The following is a 23518-nucleotide window of genomic DNA, read 5'->3' as shown; positions in this document are numbered from 1 at the left end:
GGCACTAAAAAATGTATTGTAATGCCTTCATACTATAATCGCATGCTTTGGACTTTTGAACTGCTTGATAACTTTATCATATTTCTTGTTTAAGTTTCCTCAAAATATTCTGCAAAATGCTTATACAAGCAACTATGATTAATCACTTTCTGTTTAACCCTCAATGTCATTTAAATATTCAGGCACAATTAAATTATTCTGTGTATTTATTCCAGTACCTGTACTCTCGTGGGATAGGATGAATGTTAAGTGCAGTGTTTTCTAAAAATAAGACCCGCCTCCTGATGCCATTGGCTCATTCACACAGAAAACCTGCTTCTGATTGGACAGCAAATGTGTCACACAGTGGAGGCGGCCTCTATACTGTGCGTCAAGAATCGAAACCAAAAATGCTTCGAATGTGAAAACAAAAGAGAACTTGACATTTATAACAGAGTGCGAATCATAAATCTCCGCTCCTCATATTCGAATGAGGTAAGATTTAATCCAAATAATATTTCTGAATAGCGAATCGCCTGTTTTGTTGCTGAATAGGTAGGTGTTTCTCAATGTGACGCGCATCTCATATTTTCCTCAGGCTTCTGTTGACATAAATAGCTGGTTGATTCCTCCCAGGGATAATAACAAATATTATTATTTAAAACATTAAAGTATTAAATGTCACGTAAAGACAATATATAAGACTTCTAAAGGAAACAATGCGACTGTGCTCTGATTTGTGCCTTTTGCCAGAATGGACTGAATGTGTTTATGTTTTTGCCATTTCATCTATAGGAAGAGCAGAATTGGTCTCCTAGTCCTTTTGGTTTCATAAATGAAATGGCGGGAGGTACGAGGTAAGAGATGATCTTTTAATAAACAGTGTTATATGTTTAAACGCAGGGACGTTCCTTCAGGTAGCATTGTTTGTTTCTGAGAGATTGGCATATTTGACAAAGCTGTCAAACTAGTCCAGCACTTGTGTTAAAACTGCTCACGTAATGGCAACAAAATCCAGTGATTTAAACATTGTTTTGGGTGAGTATGTTATTTTATTCTTATGCTGTGAGTCATATGCACGTTTATAATGAGCGTGGGCCCACTGCTGTTGCGCAATGAGGTCAAAGCTGGAGAGTCCTGACATGTTTTTGTGGGCTGGGAATTTTTTGAAATACAGTCTGTCACGTTCATATATATGTAAATGACCTTAAAAGACAACTTTCATATTCAATCATGTTTTGTATCATATAATGATACAGTGCTTATAATGAAATAAGTGTTCTTATAACCCAAAGGCACAAGAATAGTGTGTGACAGGAGATTCGGGGTCTGACAGCGGGATGGCCCACTTTGATACAGAGTACCAGCGCCTGGAGGCGTCCTACAGCGACTCTCCTCCCGGAGAGGAGAATCTACTGGTGCATGTTCCAGAGGGATCTAAATGTAAGATTCACAATTTTAAATAAAGCGCCGCATAGTGTGTATGTCTATTGTATTACAGAATCGTATGCTTTTATTCTTTTGGTAACCTTACCTTAAATAAGGGGTTTTCAAACTGGGGTCCGGGGGCTCCCAGGGGGACACAGTGCAGTGCGGGGGGGGGTCTGTGGGAAAGGTTAGAGAAAAGCAGTGTAAAAATATTCAAAATAAACAAATAAAAATACATTTTGAGTTAAATAAATAAACATATTTTTGAATAAATGACATTAGTAAAATCAAAAAAAATAAATACATTTTGAATGTAGTACAAACAGTACAAAACTACAGAGAATAGAAAAAAAGCGCATTTGACAGATTTATAATATTCATTTTTCCAGAGTATTAATTGGGTCTTTACACTTGAAAATATATAAAACATTCCAGGATTTTTCTCCTTATAGTGGACTTCAATGGCCTCCAAACGGTTGAAGGTCAAAATTACAGTTTCAGTGCAGCTTCAAAGAGCTTTAAACGATACCAGACGAGGAATAAGGGTCTTATCTAGCGAAACGATCTGTCATTTAAAAAAAAATACAACTGTGTATGCTTTATATAAACAAATGTTCGCCTTCTAAGTGCTTCCACCAAAATGGCATTTCTGTATTCTCCAAAACGTCCTATGCCTTCCCTATTCTACTTACGGAACGAACGCAGTGGCAGTTACATTTTCTGCGTGTATGTGAGAAAGCAGGGGAGAAGTCATGTGGCTCCTCTTATGGTGTGTGTAATATATGCCATATAGGCCTAATAATAATATTTATAACCGCTATGTTGAGCTGTGCATGCGCAAGCGCCGGGATTTCACATGTACAAGCACCTCTTGCACTGTCTTCGCCACTACTATCGCCATTGCGATTTGCCGCTGTGTGTCTCATATTGAAAATGAAATGACTTGCACTTTCCTTGTCCTGTATGAAACTGCCTTCATGTCGAAGTGGTACTGCCCAATTTATGAGCGGCCCACCAGGAATTCACCCGATGGCCACTCCAGGCCTGCCCTAATGTCGTCCCAAGCCTGTAAGACTTTCATTTATCTTCAGAACACAAATAAAGATCTTTTTGATGAAATCTGAGAGCTTTCTTTTCCTCCATTGACAGTCTATGCAACTACCACTTTCAAGCCCAAGAAAGGCAGTAAAGACATCATAAAATTAATCCATGCTTTTACACACACAAAAAACCCCTCAAAAAAACAATTTACCACTTGATGCATACTCTCAAACCAGGTCAAACCACTGGAGTCACATGGATTACTTTACTATGATGTCTTTAGTACATTTCTGGTGCTTGAAAGTGGTAGTTGCATAGCTGTCAATGGAGGAACAGAAATCTCTCAGATTTCATTAATAATATCTTCATTTGTGTTCCGAAGATGAACAAAAGTCCTACGGATTTGGAACGACACGAGGATGAGTTTTCATTTTTGTGTGAACTATGTGCAATGGATATGTAACATGCTTCTTACCTGATGTGAGATGTGAATTTTTCCAAGTTGTTTTGTCATAAAATTCATAAATATATTTGTTTATTGCAGCTCCGTGGCACCACATTGAAAATCTAGACCTTTTCTTCCAGAGAATATCCTTTGTGCACTGAAATTGTCTATGGGTCAAATAGATTTTCAAATGTTAGATCAAGTAAATTGACATAAAATTAGTGATTACAGTCAACATATATCTTATATTTTTCTTAACATTTAATAAGTCTATAATCTACACCAGAAGAATGGATTTACTTGTATGCTGCTGGGAGAAATATTTGAGCTTGTGTAAGTATCAATTCATTTATTAAACATGTTTGTGTAAAGTGATAGTAGTCATAAATAGTGTCTTACACTTATTTTTCTAGGCAACTGGTGTTTGTGGTGGCATTCACAGTGTTCCTGGCTAACTGTGTGGACTATGACATCCTATTTGCCAACAAGTTTGTTAATCACACCGATTCCTCGAAGGTTACGCTGCCCGATGCGTTTCTACCAGTGGACGTGTGCAGTGCTCGGTATATTTTATGTATTAAATGACACTAAAGTGGCATTAATGTTATTGTTTCTTACTAGCAGAATAATCCTCATAAATCAAACTGTCCTTTGTTAACGTATGTTTTAGGATCCGTGACAGTGTTTTGGTCATCTTCATCCTTGTCATATCAGGGGTATTTTGGCTCCACCGTCTTGTCAAGTTCATCTACAACATCTGTTGCTACTGGGAGATCAGATCGTTTTACATCAATGCCCTAAAAATGTCCATGGTGAGCTTTTCTGCTAACTCATTGTAGCACATTTACTAAAACGTTTTGGTCCTAACAGACGTTTGAGTCAGCACTGGAATAAAGCATACTCCATTTTTCTTACCGTCTTCTTGATGCCAGGAAGCCACTTAAATCGCTGATCATTTTCAGAGAAAATGTACCAGAGTACCTGATCGAATTATATTATTCAACCTCTTTATAAATGTTTAATCATCCATTTTCTTTTCGTAGGCGGACCTTCCTTATTTCACCTGGCAGGAGGTGCAGGCAAGGATTGTTGAAATACAGAAGGAGCACCAGATTTGCATCCACAAAAAAGAATTAACAGAGCTTGACATCTACCATCGCATACTGCGTTTCAAAAACTACATGGTCGCAATGATCAATAAGTCACTTCTACCTGTGCGCTTTCGTTTGCCTCTGCTGGGCGACACCGTTTTTTACACCCGTGGCCTCAAGTATAACTTTGAGTTGATTTTCTTCTGGGGCCCTGGATCTCTTTTTGAAAATGAGTGGAGTTTGAAGTCAGAGTACAAACGTGGAGGGAACCGTTTAGAGCTAGCAGATCGTCTGAGCTCGCGGATCTTGTGGATTGGAATTGCCAACCTTCTCTTGTGTCCAGTCATCCTGATTTGGCAGATTCTGTACGCGTTCTTCAGCTACACTGAGGTGATCAAGCGTGAGCCGGGAAGCCTGGGTGCTCGATGTTGGTCTCTGTATGGCCGTTTTTACCTCCGACACTTCAATGAACTAGACCATGAGCTGATGTCACGCCTCAGCAAGGGCTACAAGGCCTCCTCGAAGTACATGAACTGCTTCATGTCACCATTACTGACGGTGGTGGCCAAGAACGTGGCATTCTTTGCAGGCTCCATACTTGCCGTTTTGATTGCTTTGACTATTTATGATGAAGATGTATTGGCTGTGGAACACGTGCTCAGCAGTATCACTTTACTTGGGGTCTGCATCACAGTCTGCAGGTGCGCAAAGAGAGGAAAAAATAGTATTTTAAAGCCAAGAATGAAGATATCAGTAGAACTGAATTTTATTTACTGGTGAGATTTGACTTTGAACAGTTTTGTGCTCATTTTTTCATCCTTGTTCTGCCCCAGGTCGTTTATCCCAGACAAGCATATGGTGTTCTGTCCAGAGCAGCTGCTTAAAGTGATCCTGGCACACATCCACTACATGCCTGATCACTGGCAGGGTAATGCCCACCGCTATGAGACCAGAGACGAGTTCGCACAGCTTTTTCAGTACAAGGCTGTAAGTAATGCAGCAGTTTAAGAAATACTTATATTTGCACCTAACACCAGTGTGTTATTATTGTTAATAAAAACCAAATGATAACATTTTCGTTAACTGAAGTAAAAAAAAATTGGAGAAACAAAATTACATTTGTATAACTTCAAATGGAAATAGAAACAGTTGTGAAACATTGTCAAAAAGGACAAAAAACGTAGGGCGGGAACTTGACTCTATCCATCAGTTGTTGATTGGGTGGATGCATGTATATGTGCTTGCAGACATTTGTAAGAAAGGTTTAAGCCAGGGGTCTCCAGTCCTGCTCCTGTAAAGTTTAGCTCCAACCACAGATAAACACACCTGAACCAGCTAATCAAGGCCTTACTAGGCATATTAGAAACTTCCAGGCAGTTGGAGCTAAACTCTGCTGGACAGTGGCCCTCCTGGACCGAGTTCGGACACCCCTGGTTTAAGCAGACTAAATGATTGGAGAAGCCAGAGAGAAGTCTGTCGTGGCACCAGAAGATTGAGTCATGACATTTTGATTATAAATCTAAAAATGAAACACGTGATCCATTAAAGGTGATACAGAGCATCCTTTCGTCGACTGAGAAATGAGAAATTTGAAATGAGCGCATGCGTAAGAACAAACCCCCTCCTTCACAGCTCATTTCGAGGCAACGCCTCCCAAAACTCGTGCCACGAGTGTTTACCACTGGAATTCTCTGTGTTGTGTTAGTGGATTCATTATGTCGGACTCACCGCAGGTAACTCATAATCTGCAGTTGTTACTCCTGTCTCCTGACAAAAACATTGCATGCGGCGCCTGTGGAGTGTGGAAAGTTACTGGAGCGCGCAGCCGCGCACGTCTCGCACAAGGAACGTCACGGAAGTGATTGACAAGCCAGATGGCCAATCGTTTACGTGATGAACGGCTAATGTTTTTAAGGCCCTACCTCGTGCACAGATGATGTATATTAATATTATTACTTTCAGTGCACCTAATAAATAGTCTTTTAACAGTTAGTAAAGACAGTTTCAAGTAATATTGCAAAAATGTATAAAACAAAACATCCTCTTTAGCACCTTTAACAATACGATCAATGATGTGCATTTAGAAAAGAGATTTTCATTTCATGCTGACTCTTTGATCTCTTGTTTTTGTAGGTGTTTATTCTTGAGGAGCTTTTGAGTCCTGTCATCACTCCCTTCATTCTCATTTTTTGCTTGCGCCGCAAATCTCTGGAGATAATCGATTTTTTCCGAAACTTCACTGTGGATGTGGTCGGTGTGGGTGATACTTGCTCTTTTGCACAGATGGATGTCCGTCAACATGGTCATCCTGCAGTAAGGGCACAAACCTTTTTTTATTATTATTTCAATTATTGTGCTTTTTTTTGGAGATCGATGTACCTACCTAGTTTTCTCTTTATTGACGTCTCTGATGTTCTTTTTTGGGTTTACTATAGTGGATGTCTGCTGGGAAAACAGAGGCCTCCATCTATCAGCAGGCAGAAGATGGGAAGACAGAACTGTCACTCATGCATTTTGCAATCACAAATCCACACTGGCAGCCCCCTCGGGAGAGCACACATTTCATCAGTCTTCTGAAAGAGAAGGTGTACCGCGAGGCCGCCGGAGGACAGCAGGGAGTCATAGCAGAGAACACTGTCTTTACCTCAACACATTCATTACAGTCTGATTCAGAGGTATTCAAATGACTGGACTCAGATTATACATATGATATATATCTAACAGCAAATATTATCATTAATACATAATATCAGTAATCAGTATGGATGAAAAGTGGACCAAGTACTTTAAAGTTTAAATACAATATGATTACAAAAAGAACTGGATGGATTCTTTTTTTAAAAGGAGGTCTAATTTTGGTTATTTTTTAATTTCAGCCTCGCAGTCTTATTGCAAATCTTCTCATCGGACCCCCTTCTCTGGCCTCGCTGCATCTGGGTCGAGAGGGCTCCATCAATCCTGTGTCCATTGGAGTGAGTGAGGGAGCATCTGCTCTCCGATCCCTCTCTCCTCTCAGCACAAGTCTACACCTCCGAGGCAGTTACCCATCTGCCAGGCTGCCACGACCGGATCATCCAGCTGTGGTGGCTGGGCGAGCAATGACAGGCTCTAGGTAATGATGAAAATTTAGCATGATAAATACGCAACTTGTGCGCAATTATTAATGAATGAGTCCTGTTAACGTTTTTACTTTAATGATTTCCTATTAAGTGGGAACCAAATTAATACAGCTTGTTAGAACTACATGATTTTTTTTTAAATAGCAAGTTTATATAGACTGACAACCACATAAAGATTTCAGAACTGGTGATCTCTGTGTGTGTGTATTACACTATTGTTCAAAAGTTTGGGGACAGTAAGATTTTTTTAAGTTATAAATTAATACTTTTATTCAGCAAGGGTGCATTAAATTGATTAAAAGTGGCAGTAAAGACATATTTTATGCTACAAAAGGTTTCTACTTCAAATGCTGCTCGTTTAAACTTTCTATTCATCAAATAATCCTGAAAAATGATGCATCATGGTTTTCACAAAAAAATTAAGCAGCACTGTTTGTTGACAATAATAAGAAATGTGTCTGAGCACCAAATCAGCATTTTAGAGTGAATTTTGAAGGATCATGTGACACTGAAAACTGGAGTAATGATGCTGAAAATTCAGCTTTGCATCACCAGGAATAAATTAAATTTTAAAATACATTAAAATAGACTAAAATTGTAATAATATTTCTCAATATTACTGTTTTTTTCTGTATTTTTGATCAAATAAATACAGCCTTGGTGAGCAGAAGAGACTTCTTTCAAAAACATAACTTGTACCTACTCCAAACTTTCTTGAATGGCAATATATTTATCTGTACATCTGTATAGCTGGAATGATTTTTAAATGGTCCCTGTCAGCGTTAAAATGATTTGACTATCATTATATCATTCATTTGTTTTTTGCTCTCCCTCTTAAATCTTGTTTTGTCCTCATCTAGCACTGATGCCCGTACCATCAGCTCTGGCAGTAGCGCCTGGGAAGGCCAGCTAACTAGTATGGTCCTATCAGAATATGCCTCCACAGAGATGAGCATTCATGCTCTCTACATTCATGAGGTAAACCAACACATGAGCAGCTGATATAACCAAAATTAGATTATGGAATAGATTCAATGAATTTATTGATTCAAATATACATGTATGGAATTTAGCAGAAGCTTTTTTACACTACCCACACTTCCCTATACTGCTTTTCCTTCACTAAGCCATCCAAATCAACCAATTACCGAAAAACATTTGTGATGTTGTGATGTCTGATTCTGTTGAAAAAATTCAGTCTGTAGTCTACACCTGAAGACTAATAACTATATCCAATGTGTGTGTAGATGCATAAGCAGCAATCGCGAGGTGAGCTGTCTCGACACACCTGGCACCGACAGGAGAGTGACGAGAGCAGTGAGAGTGTCAATGAAGACGTGGAAGCTACTCGCAACTTCCCCCGTTCCAGCACTTTCCCTTGTGCCTCCACCTCACACCAACAGGGGGAAGCACAGCAGAGCGGCAGCCAGCGGCGCTTTGGCGGAACCTTGGGTACTAGAAATGACTGTTCGCAATTCACAAGAACGAGAAGTATGACTCCTCCATAACATGAGCAACAAACTGTGTCTCCTGTAGATCCCGTTTCTGGAAGCTTTCGAGTCCAGAGGACACCTCGTATGCCTATGGGTGGCTGGTCTGAGGAGAACCAAATGGGCCGGCATCATGACCCAGTGCCCGAGGAGGGGTCTGAGGACGAGCTACCACCACACATCCATAAGGTATAACCATAGACAGTTAAAAAAATATGGATGATGTGACCACTTTCTTCCACTGTAGAAAAATGAAGCCAAAATGTCACAGAAATAGCTGCAGCCATCTTGGAGCCAGAATCTGCGCAGCAGCAAAGACTATAGAGTAACACAAGACGCATCACTCGTATTGCTTAGAATGGGAGAAAATGCAACGCGCAATATTGTGGAATAAGTCCTGCCTTCTAAATAAGAGCCAATCGCCGACTGGTAAAGTCATCACGTCACTGCAGCGGCCGTCAGAAGCTCTGGTTCCTATAGAAACAGTCAGATGCGTACCTCCGAAATGAGACACAAGAGACGCGCATTTAGGACTGCGCATGTGCATTAGCTTGATCCAGCCTGAAAAACACAGTTTTTTTGTCATTATTTGAGCGTTTAGAAACAAAATTTACGAGGCAGTTGTCAGATTTCATTGGTGATTTCAAATATTAAATTTAATCGAAAGCTTGGCAAACAGCTGAGGAGAATTTGATGTTTCCACATTCAAAGAGATTGGAGCTGCACTTGCATGCCTGAGAGGTGTTTCAAAGATGGCCACCGAGTGAAATGACTTGTCTTAAAGGGACTTTGGTAGTATTTTACATCAAATAACTAGCTAAAAGCAAACTTATTAGAAAAACGAACACTTGAACATACATCAGTGTGATAAGAACTTCCTACAATGACAGTAAACGTCTTTGGGAAAACATTATTTCAAGTGTAATTTGATTTGTTTAGTTTGGCTCACCTACTGTTCGTTCGCATGGAGAGTGTGGGGTTTATGACCTATACTGCAGCCAGCCACCAGGGGGCGATCTAAATGTTTTGGCTTCACTTTTAAGGACTTGCAGGGTTGCCAGGGCTACTTTTAAATTGTTGCCACAGGTTATTTGGGAGAACTTCGCTTTGGGCTCATTTTGACTGGCCATTGGGCTAGTTTTGTTGCACAGACCTGGCAAACCTGCTTGTGTGGCACATATACAAGTGGTAAATATGAAGCAGCACTGATCTGCACTTAATTTGTTCTTGTTTTTTTTAGGTGACTTAACATGTATATCGTACATGAAGTTCAGAAGAGAGACTCACACCATCCATTTTCTTTTGGACACTTTGGATCACAAAAGTCATATTTATTGACTCCTGAACAGAACTTGAGAGTCTGAGCCTAATCATTATATGTCACAGCGTGGCATCGTATCAAAATTTCAAAATGCATTACAATGGTTTGAGCTTTTTAGGAATTGACACACTGAAGTACATCATCAATATATTCAATTATTCATACATTTACATATTGACCTGCCTGACAGAAGTTGCAAAATTAGATCTGTTCTTTTTTTTTTGTTTTTTTTTTGCCATTTCATTGTGAATAGGAAAGTCTATTTGCAAACTGGTCTAAGCAGTTGACAGAAAGCCTTCCCATTAGTCAAGTAAACAGTTAGCAGGATTGCACTCACTTGACTTTTCCGTTCTCGTCAAAAAGTACAGGTCGATGTTGATGTAAGAAGTTAGTGCTTAGAATTTCTGAGCTACTTTGAATAGTTTTCATAGGATGAAGAAATATTTATAACATGCAATGTGCCATTATGAACTGTAACGCTTTGCAAAATTCGATTTTATTGTCAAACCCAGAATTCCGTGAGGAGGAAAAACCACTGAGGATCATTCAAGCATGGCACTGTAGAAATAATGCATGCGCATGATCTTAAGTTTTATTTTTTGCACAATATCAAACAAGAATGCACTTTATCATTTTTCAGATCCAAAGGATGACTCAAAGGCAGTGGGCAAATCAGATTTCTTTTCTTTATAAACATGCAGTTATAAAGGAAGTTGTATATTTCTGTCTATAGGATAAAACCCTGGGATTTTGTCAGTATCATTTTCAGTTTATTTACCATGGCTCAGGTGAATAAAACAAGATTTGTGAGAATGGGGGGGTTTAAGTGTTATATATTACAGATATCTCAGGACCGGCTTGTTTTTGGCACTGAAGTTGCCCAAAAAGTGCATGACACTTATTGGGTGATTGACTGCTGCACCTTCCATCCTCAAACCCAGAACTACTAAGAGGAAGTAGACAAACCTTTGTGTAATTTGTGTGTGACTGCAAAGATGTTTGGATCTCATTCATAGACCATCACTACATAAAATGGCAAAAGTGTACATTTTGTTTCACATGAACTGACATCATTTCTCATATCTCACATACATCGTGCTAATGTAGAGTGTTCAAGGTGCAAATTGTGCATGACCCTTGACCTTTATTCTGGTATGTGTTTGTAATAATTGGCCTGTAAAATGCTTCTGTGACCTTAACTAAACTAGCAACTGCAGCTGTGCATTTTCCATTCTCTTTTGTTTTCAGTTTTCTAGACTGTGTTGTATATTTACATTTTGTACAGTTTAAGATGCATCAATAAAATGTATTTAATAGTTTGTGTATATTCTAATTTCAGACCATTACTTTTCAAAAAATTGAAAGGGTCAAAGTGCAAATACTGTGCCAAAAAAATAAATCATCCTTGTGGAAAAAAAATGCATTTAGGGATGCCATTATGATTGGTTTTAGTCATTTTCTTGTCATGAATGCATGTATAAAATACATATGATTTTGTATGCAAACCTATTCAGAACTTAATGTTTTTACCAGTTCGAGAATTAAAGGGTTGAAAATCAACCGGACACATTTAATACAACCACTCAGACTGGTACTTACTTTTTCGTTAGTAAAAGTAATGAAAAATGTTTCGCCCGAACAGGGACTTGAACCCTGGACCCTCAGATTAAAAGTCTGATGCTCTACCGACTGAGCTATCCGGGCCCTGAAGACGAGCTACGGCGCCCCTTTTTTCACCAACACTTTTCTTCATCAATACTAGAATAAATAAATAAACAATCAAGAAAGAAAGGTAAATACACATGCTATACTACAATGTGTTACATGAGTTCGCGAAAGGTGGGATATGAACAACATCAAACGCTGAACGTGACCTACAGCAGCAAGCACGGTGGTAGCACTACAAAATGTAATATAAACGCATGTTTTCTCATTTTCGTCAATACGAATAACTCCAATCAGATTTCAGATTTTGAAAAGAACATTATATGTGTGCCTTAAAGTTCACAATCCGATTCACATACTCGTTAACGTGCATTTCAACAATTCAGAACGTACTTGGTTTCAGCGCATGCGCAGTGTCTACTACGCTACACAATCCTTTCAGTCGTATAGAGCGAGTGACTTATGTTTGTAACCTTAAGTTAATAACGGCTTATAAAAATATACCAACTACCCCTATATTTCCCTTTAAAGTCCTTAGGTTTACATTTCCCAATTTTCTGCATAGAAAGAATAGTTGAATGAATACAGCTACTGTACAGACATGTGACCTCGTGCTTGAGAACGTTTTGCATTATTATGGTATCGAAGAAACCAGGTTGTATTTGTGCAAACTAGTTCTTATTACTGAAAGTCTGTTTAATGAATGGATAAAACTGGCTCCATTACTTAAATACTGTAAAAAAAGTGCTTCTCATCTTCCTTTCATTATTAACCATTTTATATGCATCATGTGCTAAGAAATTTTGTTTGTTACCAAGAGGTGCAACACAGGGTTTAAAAAAAAAAAAAAATTATAGTACAGTACACATAATACCATGATGAATAAAATTAAGCAGCGCTACTCCTATTTCAATAGAAATTACAAACGAATAATTCACTAAAATATTTATTGATTTTCATAGAAATACCGTCCATAAAAAAACTATATAAAACATTTTACAAAACATGTCCAACCATGTGCATTTAAACAGTGACATCCATTAAAAACCACAAATTCAAGTGCAAAACTCTTAAATGCTTATGGTGGACAACATGTAAAAAAATAATATTAACTGAACATTTCCAGACCATTGAAAATTGCTTACAAAAAACAAAGTGAAAAAAAAAATGACAAGCACTGGTTGCAAAAATAAAATAACATGTTATTGGTGACGTTTTAGCTGAAATTAAAATGCACGACAACGACAAAAAGATAGCAATTAAAAAGTATTTATGAAATGTAAAAAAAAAAAAAAATTTGAACAGACTGGCACTAATGGTCAGATTTCTTCATTCATCGGTCAGATTTTCTGGCATATGGAAGCACCGTTGGTGAACCTGGGAAAAAAAAAAAAATATTATCAGAAATGACATCAACCTGCCAACTGCAGCACAGGGGAGTATTGGTGCAGACGAGCAGGCATGCACACCTCTGTGAAACAAGCCCATCCAGAACGTGACTGATCACACAAGAAGGTGAATTTGTCTTTGAACTCCTGTGACTGGGTAACATGAAATGAGGCCAGACCGTCACTCACCTAAAGGCCGCATGGACCCCGGTGCCAAACAACTCAAATACAGCCAGGTTCTATTTTCTAGAAACCACTTCTGCCGATAGCTCATGGTATCGGGGAGGCTATGCCTCCTGTCCGCTCTGGGGACTGTAAGATGTTAAGGTCAGAAGTCACAAATGCCCATTATTTAATTTGGATCCTTTCACCTTCAGTGTTAACAGTATTTGTGTTTTATTAGGATCCCTACCCATCTTGTGTAATCAGTTTCAAAAACAAGGTCAAAGTATGTTAATTCCACTACCATTTGAATGCAAGACCACAATTCAAGAGCGATTGTAGAGTGAGACATGCTTCAGTTGTCCAGTAGAGGTCAGTGCAAATTTCTCTCTTCATGAAATGTTACAGGTTTAAACAGTAGTATATATTTAGAATTTTGTATTTATTGGCTGTTTAAAACCTTGTGGTCAGTAAGATTTTTTTTATCATTAATTTTACAGAAATAAATACTTTTATTCAGCAAAGTCATTAAAGGGTTAGTTCACCCAAAAATCAAAAATTATCCCATGATTTACTCACCCTCAAGCCATCCTAGGTGTACATGACTTTTTTTTTTTTCAGACGAACACAATCAGAGATATATTTAAAAATATTCTGGCTCTTCCAAGCTTTATAATGGTAGTGAACAAGGGGGCATGTTTTGAAGCCCCCCCCAAAAAACCAATCGCTTCACTTCAGAAGGCCTTTATTAACCCCATGGAGCTGTATGGATTACTTTTATGATGGATGGATGCACTTTTTTTTGCTTTAAAATCATATACACCTAGGATGGCTTGAGGGTGAGTAAATCATGGGATAATTCTCATTTTTGGGTGAAGTGTCCCTTTAAATTTATCAAAAGGTGACACTAAAGACTTTCAAAAGATTTTTTCAATAAATGCTATTTTTTAACATATTGCTTAAAGAATCCTAAAAAACAATGCATCAGTTTCCACAAAAATATGAAGCAGCACAACTGTTTTCAACACTGATAATCAGAAATGTTTCTTGCACACCAAAGCAGTATATTAGAATGATTTCTGAAGGATCATGTGACACTGAAGACTGAGTGATGCTGAAAAGATTCTGAAAATTCAGCTTTACCGTCACAAGAATAAAGTACATTTTAAAACATTAAAACAGAAAAGCCATTTTAAATTGTAATTTTTTCACAATTTACCGTTTTCACTATTTGATCAAATAAATCCTAAACTTTTGAACAGTAATGTCTTTTGAAATTGTATTCTGTTGATTACATGTGCCTTTTTGTTTTGTTTTTTAACATTGAAAATTATTTTCTATGGTAATTAACATGATTCCACGAATGCTGCTGAATGAAGTTATTATTCATTTTGTTACAGCAGTTAAGATTGGGATGGTGTTTATGTAAAAGATGACAGTATTGTTGTTAGGTAAATTTCCATTGGCCTCATCCTACCTGGATGACCGGCTCCCAGACGCTGCTGGACAGTCTCCAGATGTTGGATATACTCTGTAAGGGAACGTTCCTGATCTTGGGAAGAGCTGATGGAGCGCTCAGCTGGTCCCAGCACAGAACTTGTGTACATTCTTAGAGGAAGAGAATAGGAGAAAAGTTATTCAAACCAGTGTTTGCTTATTAGAAGGAAAAACAACCTACACTTCTTTGAAGTTGTAAATGAAAGATTATTAGAGCATGTTTTACAAGAAAATACCGTTTCATTCTTTCTACTTCAAATTTTCATGTTCAATCCAGTGTTACTTGCAGTTTCTTTATAATTATTTGTGAAATTTACTAGCAATTTCTGAGTGAAAATTGTTTCTCCACCTATTTTTCCCCCCCAGTGTAGATCAAGCATGATTTTTCTCCCCCCAAACCAGTTCAGCAGAAATCCTGCCCTGCAACCAATTTCATTGGCTGAGGTTACAGTGACAGGTAGGTTTAGGGATCAGAGTTTGGTGTAGGCAATTGTCACTGTGATTGACATGACCAATGAAATCTTTAGAATTGGCTCCAGGGTGGGATTTCCACTGAACTGGTTTAGGGGGGAATTCAGTATTACTGCGTGTAGTAAGAAACATGTCACCTATTATTCAGCCTGAAGGGTGATTTGATTGGTGGCACTAGAGATGAGACCACACCCCTTTGAGCGAAGGCATGTTCACGGGTGGGTGGAGAGTTGAACGCAACTCCCGTCTGCTGCGGCCTCAGCACTTCAGTCCTCGAAGCAGGAACTAAGAGAGAAGGAAGAAGAGATGGCACACAAATGACTAATGATTTAAGTTACCAAATCAAGTCTCTTACGAATACTCCAGCTGAACAAGTGAATCATGCTACTGCTAACCAAGTGACCACACTGACCTGTGCTTGGTCCAGTTCCATGGCCGTTAACAGTGGCACTGCCTACTGAGATTTTCCTTGTAGCTCTTTGCCATTTCCTGGTCAGGAACTTCAGTCTAAAAAAGTTAAAAGACAATAAGTAAGCACATTTTTAACTTTAAAGTCACAATGAAACAGCAGCAGCACCACAATTTTTGACTGGAGAATTTCTGCACATCACTAAACAGAAGTTTCTTTTCACCGTCCAATAATGACATTCTTACGGAAGAGGATTATGTTGAGAATAAACTCATTAAATTACGAGAAAAAAAGTTGTTAAATTATGAGAACAAATTCGTTAAATTATGAGAAAAAAGTCGTTAAAATTAAAGAAAAAAAAAAGGCGAGATAAAATGTTGAGAATAAAGATTAAATTATGAGAAAAAAGTTCTCGTAATTTAACGACTTTTTCCTCAATTTAATGAGTTTATTCTCAACATTTTATCTCGACCTTTTACTCTAAATTTAACAAGTTTTTTCTCGAAATTTAACAACTTTAATCTCGAGATGGTTTTATTTTTTTATTATTGCTTGGCCCTAATCCTCTTCCGTACATTCTGATTAAACACTGTTTACAATAAGATCTATAACACACATTTAGAAAATAGATGTGGTGAATTTTCATCTCATGCCATCATACTAACCCTGCCAGACACAGGCATTTTTTCCTTACCTTGAGACAGCGATGACTACTCGGACCGACGTTCTGAAGCGGTTTAGAGGTCTGGAGACGTGCGATTGGCTTAACGTTGGCTGTGCCCCCATACGTGCTATGAGCGCAAGTGTAGCTTGCTCGCACTCTTGAAACCCTCCCAGCAGCAACAGCAGATAGCGCTTCTGATACACCAGTGACTTCCTGTAACTCTCTGCTCGCAGGTATCTCTCATAGAGCCGCTGCACCTACAGGAACAAGTTCATAAAACAAGCAGTTCAAACATGATTCTAAATGTAGTTTTAGACTGTATTTATGAAACAAAAATGGCAAACATTTTTAATTAATTGACATTAATTGACAAACATTCGTAAAAATTCTCTTTGAACTCTGACCTAAGCTTTTTCATCTAAAATGTACTGGTACATCCTATTTTTTAAAGAAGTATTGTCTCTTATTCAAAGTAGAGACAGGTCTATGACTTCATTCAATAGTTTGTGAGGGAACTGTACAAGTTAGAGAGTTGATGAAAATTAATTGAATGAAAAAAAAAAAAAAAAAAAAAATTATATATAATATATATATATATATATATATATATATATATATATATATATATATATATATATATATATATATATAATATATATATATATATATAACCTCAACTTCATTAAAAAATTTAAACAAACATGCAAATATGTTATTAAAATATTACAGTTCTCTTAAAAACATACAGTATTAGTTTGTACAATAAAACATTAAAATTCAAATAAAAATTTACATTTTTTTTAGGTCAAAGGGTTAAAAAAAAAAAAAAAAAAAAGTAGTGGTATCCGAGCTAAAACACTGAAAGAGCCAATCACTGTACATTAAACATCTAAAATAAAGGGACAAATTGTACATTTTGAAATTGAGGCAATTTACCTTGTTGCTCGAGAGGTCATGGATGGGTCGGTTTTCATTGCTAGCTGTGACTTTTGACAGTTCAGCCTCTGCCTTTCGTAATGCAGCCTGAAGAGCTGCTTTTTCCTTCTGCCAGGCCAGTTTCTCCGATAACACGCACTGCTCTGTGACATCAGGAGACTTCACCTGACCGGACAGACAGAAATGTACACATAACCATCACAACTAATATCAAACCACTTAAATACTAAAACATTAACCACCACATTCCCACAGAGATGCAGATTTGGGACCCCATACAAATGATGAACTGCCATTTTCAACCTTTACACACTCACATGCAAACATTTTTCAAAATCATTGTGTCTTGCTTGCCGTTAAATTTTTGCATTTTTAATAAAAAATTACCTGCTCCTGGTGCTTCAGGCTTTGTAGGTCTCTCTCCAGACAGGATATAGTGTGTTTGAGGGAGATCTTCTCCTCACTCAGAGCAGCGAGACACTCAGAGAACTCCGTGTTCTCCTTCAGCAAACGCTCCATTAGAGAGGGAGTGAATGAGGTAGAGTCCTATGGAACACAGGATCAAATATTACAATTAGGGCTGTCAAAATAACGCGTTAATTTCGATCTGAGAAAAAATTCAGCGTAAAAAAACAAAACAGATTAATTCATTCTGTATTGACCTTTGAACCTGGAGCCGTTCTCGTGCGCGCAAGCTCTTCAGGTTCAAAGCAAGCTGTCTTCAAAGTAAGCACCGTCTTTACACTCTCTCTACTTCACACATAATAAATCAATCAACTGACAATGCTAAAAGTTCGTAAGACCGAATCCATGTTTCACGAGGCGCATTCGGAGAATGTTTTTCCTGAATAACCGATGGGCGTGATGCTCAAAAGAACGTCACCTCATCTTCTCTGACAGGCGCCCTGCACGTGCAACTGACATAAACCACACTTTCAGTAAACAAAAAGAAAATCCTATCCAGCGGTGAAGTGTTTTCTGTGTTGACAAATCTTTTGCGATGTCCTAATAACAGTCGCGATTCGCACGCAACGCGTCAACGTCCGCTAATGTCCAATTCGTGACCTAATGACTCATTTGAACAGATTCATTTTAATGAATCATGACAACAACTGATCTGTCCACACGGTCTATAATGAATCATTTACTCAAACAACTGAAATGAGAACATAAGTGTGCTTACCCCATTAAGCAAAAGTGGTTAGTAAAATTAGCCTTAATAATCCACAATATTTTCAGGTTATTTAAATGACAATGTGTAGTAAATTAGTCCTACCTATAAAATCAGTTAGTTTAGACTGGAGTGAGGTGAAACCAGAACAAAGCAAGTTGTTGTTAGCTGGTGCATTCAATTGTATATGGTAGAAAATTATATTATTAGTTAATATAACTTCTAAATGCTACTTTTTAATACTTTTCAGGTTTAGCAAAAAAGCATCTTCTCTTACAAAGCTATAAAAATCACTTTTTTTTTTTTTTTTTTTTGCAAAGAGGGCAAGAAAGAATTACAGTGAGAATGACAGGTACTTTATTATCAGTATCGGGCTCGCAGATCACATGGGTAGGGCACTTTTTACTGTTTGTGTGGATGACCATGTCTGTCACCACCAAAAATTTTTTTTCCTGGGTCAAAAATGGTCTGAGTTAGGTTTGGGTTTATAATTAGACAGTACATGTCTGACACACCATCTCTGTTACTCAATACCCATTCAAAATTTAGGGATGCAGAACGTTACCTGAGAGATATTTACAAGTTTTTTCTGGTCAAAGGTCAGGCCATTTGAGTGTGTGTTTCTCTGCAGGCGTTCTGATGTGAGCTGTTTCTCTTCCCGCTCCAAGTCAGCAAGCGTCTGCTGCAGCTGCCTCAATCTCTGCTGATCCTTCTGACGCAACAACTCCATCTCCAACTGAGAGAATTTTTAAAAATTCAATTACTCTTTTAGAACAATGAAGTTATAATGCTCACGTACATATCAAATGAGGCTGGGGTGAAAAAAAAAGATTTTTATCTATTCTCATTTGTTCATCAATGTTTATATGTGAATAAATTAAATCTGTTCATCATAAAAAGTGATCGAGTCTCTTCAGTAAAATTTGGACAAAACCGCTCAATTCATATGGGTGTGTTTTTCAATCTCTTTATGAACTTTTTGAAGCATCAAAGTGTCAGTTTCATAGCTGTCTACGGAAGGACAGAAAGCTCTCAGATTTAATCAAAAATATTTTAATTTGCGCTCTAAAGATTAACCTTCTGTCCGGTGTGGAACAACATGAGGGTGAGTAATTAATGACAGAATTTTCATTTTTGGGTGAACCCTTTAATCTTTCTCACCAGTTTCTTGTTGGTGTGTTCCTGTCGTCGTTCCTTTTCCACCTGCTCCTGTTTCTCCTGTCTCCTCTTCCTCTCCATCTCCTCCTCCCTCACTCTTTCCCTCTCTTTCACCACTCTCATCTTTTCCTTCATCACATTCAGCTCCACTTGTAACTGAGCGGCTCTCTCTCGCTCTGCCTCTAGAGTGCGCCCGACCTCCGTCTTCTGAGTCTGCAGGCCCTCCAGAGCAGCACGGAGCCTCCTCACTTCCTCCTGCTCCTTGTGTGCCTCCTGCTCTGCCTCCTCCGCTTGCCTGCGCTTTCCTTCCAGCACCTGCCCTTGCAGACGTTCCAACATGGCTGCCAGGTCTTCCCCCTGACGCCTCTCCTGTTCTAGTTGTGCGCGTAGGTCCTGAATGAATTCTCTGTCATGGGCACTGGCTGCTTCCTGTCTGCGGGCTTCCTCCTCTAAACGGCGTGCGTGTTCCTGGGCTTGGCGGGAAAGTGATTCCGAGAGCTCCGTCGATCGAGAGCGTTCCTCCTCCAGGCGGGAAAGTGCAAGTTCAGTGCGTTCTCGCTCCTGGGCCATTAGGGCCTCACAGCGAGACTGCTCGATCTGGAGCTCAGAGCGCAGGTTACTGCATGTGATGCGCTCCTGGTCCAGCGCAGCGTTAAGCTGATTGACGTGTGATGCTTGCTCGTTCAAAGCCAGGTGCAAAGACTGTTTATAAAAAAAAAAAAACAAGGGCAAATGATCCACATTTTATGTGCCATTTATACACATCATTTAACCATGGCTGATACACATCACCAAACAGTAATTAGGTTCGTTAATGCAACAAATGATTAGAAATTAAACAAAGCAACCCTCAAAATCACCATATAAAAAAAAACTCAGTTAACAAATTTCATAGTGGATTTATTATATACACACATACATGCATATACACACACATATACATATATTATATTTTCATATGCTATGAAATGTGTTAACTGAGGGTTGCTTTGTTTAATTTAGAACCATTTATTGAAGTAAATCAATATATACTAGAGCAAATATATGAGTGATTGTTTATATTGTTGCAAAATGTAAACTAATATACATATATATATATTTTATATATATATATATATTATATATATTATATATATATATAATCTTTATGCGCGCATACTGTTTACAGATTTATTTATTTTTTTCCCCCATAAGACAGTCAGTTGAGTGATTCAATGACTCATTTACAACACACAAAACAAAGAGCCACCACATACTGGCAAAATAATGTAACCCCAACAAAGAGCCACTGAACAATTCAGTGAATGAATCTGAAAAAATAACTTTGATTAACTAATTCACTGAGATGAATCAGGTTTGTACATCAAAAATGTGTATTACCTCCTGCGTTTGTTGGTTTTGCTCAATTGTTTGTTGACTGTTGAGGCGCTGCTGCTGAAGGTCCTCTTGCAGTTCCTGTAATCTGGCCTGCTCTTTCTCCACTGCCTGTACATAGGCCTGACGTTCAGCCTCGACATTTTCCAGGTTCAGCCTTAAAAAGGAAAATATTGGAAAAAACAAAAAAACAAAAAAAAGTTCACATCATACAGTTAAAGTGATAATTCATATTCAAAGGGGTGCATGCACAAGTTTGCTGTACCCGAGTTTTTGAATTTGGCTCTTTAATTCCTCTTGAATTTTGTATGCTGACTGAAGCTGCAGTCTGGTCTCCTCCAAGTCCGCCTTCAGCACTGACACAGCCTTTAGCTCTGCCTCTAACTGTCCCTGCTGCTCCAATCCTCTACTCTTTTCAGCCTCCAGAGTAGAGCGCAGATCATTTGACACTGTCTGTTCCTTTTGCAGCAGCAGCTCAAGCTCTTTAACTAAAACAGTGCACAAAGTTAAAATCTGCCTTTATGACCGATTTTCTTGTTTTGTTTTCTTTTCAATATTTGCTGTAATTTTATCCCACTTTGACAATATAGGACACTGAAGTATTTACCATCTCTATGCAGCTGATGTTGCGTTTCCGTACCCTGTTCTTTTGCGGTTTGGAGTGAATCCTGCAACTGCCGCAGCTGTTCTTGACTCTGCTGGGTGCTTGCATGCAGCTGCGCATGCAGGCTGCGCACCTCAGCCAATAGACTGTGACGGTCTGCGTTGAACAACTGCTCTAAAGATCTCCACTGCTGCTCCTCCTGAAAGAGCAAAAGTTAATGAACGACAAAAGCACATGAATGCATCAAGATGAAGATGAAAGAACATGAATGGTTTGAATACAGCATCACATGCTGGGCTGCTCAGCACCTGTTTCTGAAACAATTTCTTCAACTGGTCTAGCAAAGGGGTGAGGTCCATCTGGGTGCTGGATGTCATGAAAGCCTGAAGCTGAGAGTGAAGCCACTCCCGTTCACTGTCAAACACACTGCGGACTGCATGCAACAGCTCGCGCCTCCAGTCCACGTCCCCACTGTCAGTCTTCATGAGTGTACACACAAAACACAAAATTAAAATGCAAGGACTGTTGGATCACTTGTGTTTCCATGTTATGTCTTTACTAGGGGTGTGACGAGATCTCATGCCACGAGATTAAAATGTGACAAGATTTCTAGTTGAGGTGAAAAGATGTCTCGATATATTGCCATGACTGAGTGTGAGGGTGAAATTAGGATACAATACGTCACTGCTAAATTTCCATTATGCCTCCACTGTCGTTTTGCTTTTTTCATAGAAATAAAAATCACTTAAGCTGCAGAGTCATACGTAGTGCAGCAGTTCACTGATCATGTGACGAGAGTAAGTGATGAGTTGACTGACAAGAACATGGCGGAGGATTCTTTGCACAACAGAGCCTAAGCATCTAATAAATGTCTTATCTTGTAGAATGACATTCATTACAAAATTGATTAGTTAAAACAATTCAAATGCACCTGCAGGCTATTTTTCATATTCATGCGTTTCATCACTGAGGATTTCTTAAATACTCAGCTCACGAGTTTGTAAAAATCTTGTCCAGTTCTCGTAAACTAACTGTCTTGTCACACCCAAAGTCTTTACCCTTACAAAGCCTATAGTAATATACTGATCCACAAATTTCTAAGGCCTCTAAATTATCAACATTGTCAAAACTTTGCTGAATAACCTGTTTTACAGAATCTTTTACACGCCTTCTGTCATGTGATTGAGTATTTTTTACCACGTTTTTTGGTATAATTCTAAAACTGTCCACCATCAGGTCAGGATACACGTCTTTTTTGCTGTGAAATCTTTACTGATTAAAGTAAACATAAGGATACATTTTATATTGTTAGTAATATTTCAAGATGAACACTTACTGGACTGAATCAACTAAGGTGTACTTGATTATCCATTCTTTCTTTACCTTTTTCTCTTTTTTTTAATAAAAATTGTTAAAAATGCAAGTATCATAAAACTAAGCTTTTAAACATCTTACTAAGACATTATTGGGCTATATAGTGATGAATGATATTTATATGATTAAGTAGTCTGCTATACATTATAAGGATACTTGAAATTTATTTGACAAGTTTATAAATTGTACAAAATAACAATTCAATCCAAAACTCATTGATTTACATAAACATTGTCAAAAAGTAAGATATTGTTATCAGCAGCTGCACCAAAATTGCATATTTTAGCTCAGTTTGGGCCTCTGAATAAAATTCCTCAAGTATGAGCTCCTTATTCTACAATGTATGCCAATCAATTAGTGGGGATTTGATTCCGTTTCACTTGGATGTGTCAGAGTACTGTCACTGCTTACCTGATAGATCCTTAAAGTCACAATGATACGGAAGTAATGCACAAATGAGCCTTACCCTGGGTTCCCTGTCAGCCATCCTGCAGAGCAGCTCTCTGAGTGATAGGATGGTCTCTTGTAAGGCCCGTCTCTCCCTTTGCCAGGAGGGGGGCGGGGCAGGCTCAGAATCTGGGCGAGACTGGCCAGATGGGGCAGGGCGATGGGACAAAGACAGGATTCTGCAGCTTTCCTGGTAGACACGTTTCAACATTGCCTATGCATGGAACAGAGACAAATATAAATCAATAAACCATTTCTTTATGTATAAGTGAGGGCAACATTTT

The 23518-nt window shown here is 38.4% G+C and overlaps 2 protein-coding genes and 1 non-coding gene across 9 annotated transcripts in view; 1 reads left to right on the top strand and 2 right to left on the bottom strand.

The window, feature by feature from the left end:
• The first annotated feature begins 339 nt into the window (after positions 1-339).
• Positions 340-11230, top strand: atg9a (ATG9 autophagy related 9 homolog A (S. cerevisiae)). Of its 2 annotated transcripts, XM_067374152.1 has the most exons (16): positions 340-474; positions 775-836; positions 1275-1422; positions 2993-3036; positions 3162-3226; positions 3307-3456; positions 3564-3705; positions 3937-4685; positions 4818-4971; positions 6118-6297; positions 6420-6659; positions 6861-7096; positions 7964-8081; positions 8351-8555; positions 8640-8782; positions 9834-11230. In XM_067374152.1, exons 3-16 carry the CDS (start codon positions 1320-1322, stop codon positions 9840-9842), a joined length of 2538 nt encoding a protein of 845 aa, XP_067230253.1. In that variant the 5' UTR covers positions 340-474; positions 775-836; positions 1275-1319; the 3' UTR covers positions 9843-11230. The 2 variants fall into 2 exon arrangements, with proteins under 2 accessions (XP_067230253.1, XP_067230254.1); XM_067374153.1 differs by lacking the exon at positions 9834-11230 and having other exon boundaries at positions 8640-8788.
• A 315-nt stretch (positions 11231-11545) lies between these two features.
• trnak-uuu (transfer RNA lysine (anticodon UUU)) lies at positions 11546-11618 on the bottom strand. Its single transcript has one exon. It is a non-coding gene; the product is annotated as a tRNA-Lys (tRNA).
• Positions 11619-12481: 863 nt separating this feature from the next.
• The window catches only part of pcnt (pericentrin), a 48469-nt gene continuing 37432 nt past the window's right edge, over positions 12482-23518 (bottom strand). For 5 of the 6 annotated variants that reach the window (XM_067372713.1, XM_067372714.1, XM_067372715.1 and 2 more), the window contains 14 exons: positions 23254-23448; positions 21722-21892; positions 21417-21612; positions 21075-21297; positions 20816-20966; positions 19439-20137; positions 18843-19013; positions 17494-17652; positions 17107-17271; positions 16201-16427; positions 15510-15604; positions 15235-15382; positions 14607-14737; positions 12482-12956 (listed from right to left, as the gene is read on the bottom strand). In XM_067372713.1, the coding sequence (XP_067228814.1) occupies positions 12913-12956; positions 14607-14737; positions 15235-15382; positions 15510-15604; positions 16201-16427; positions 17107-17271; positions 17494-17652; positions 18843-19013; positions 19439-20137; positions 20816-20966; positions 21075-21297; positions 21417-21612; positions 21722-21892; positions 23254-23448 (2775 nt within the window). In that variant the 3' untranslated portion in view covers positions 12482-12912. The remainder of the gene's footprint in view (positions 12957-14606; positions 14738-15234; positions 15383-15509; positions 15605-16200; positions 16428-17106; positions 17272-17493; positions 17653-18842; positions 19014-19438; positions 20138-20815; positions 20967-21074; positions 21298-21416; positions 21613-21721; positions 21893-23253; positions 23449-23518) is intronic. The other variant, XM_067372716.1, reaches the window with a different exon arrangement.

This window comes from Chanodichthys erythropterus, chromosome 21 (assembly GCF_024489055.1).
Source record: "Chanodichthys erythropterus isolate Z2021 chromosome 21, ASM2448905v1, whole genome shotgun sequence".
Lineage (NCBI taxonomy): Eukaryota > Metazoa > Chordata > Actinopteri > Cypriniformes > Xenocyprididae > Chanodichthys > Chanodichthys erythropterus.
Note: the sequence above shows the minus strand (reverse complement) of the source record. Positions and strands in the feature narration are given on the sequence as shown.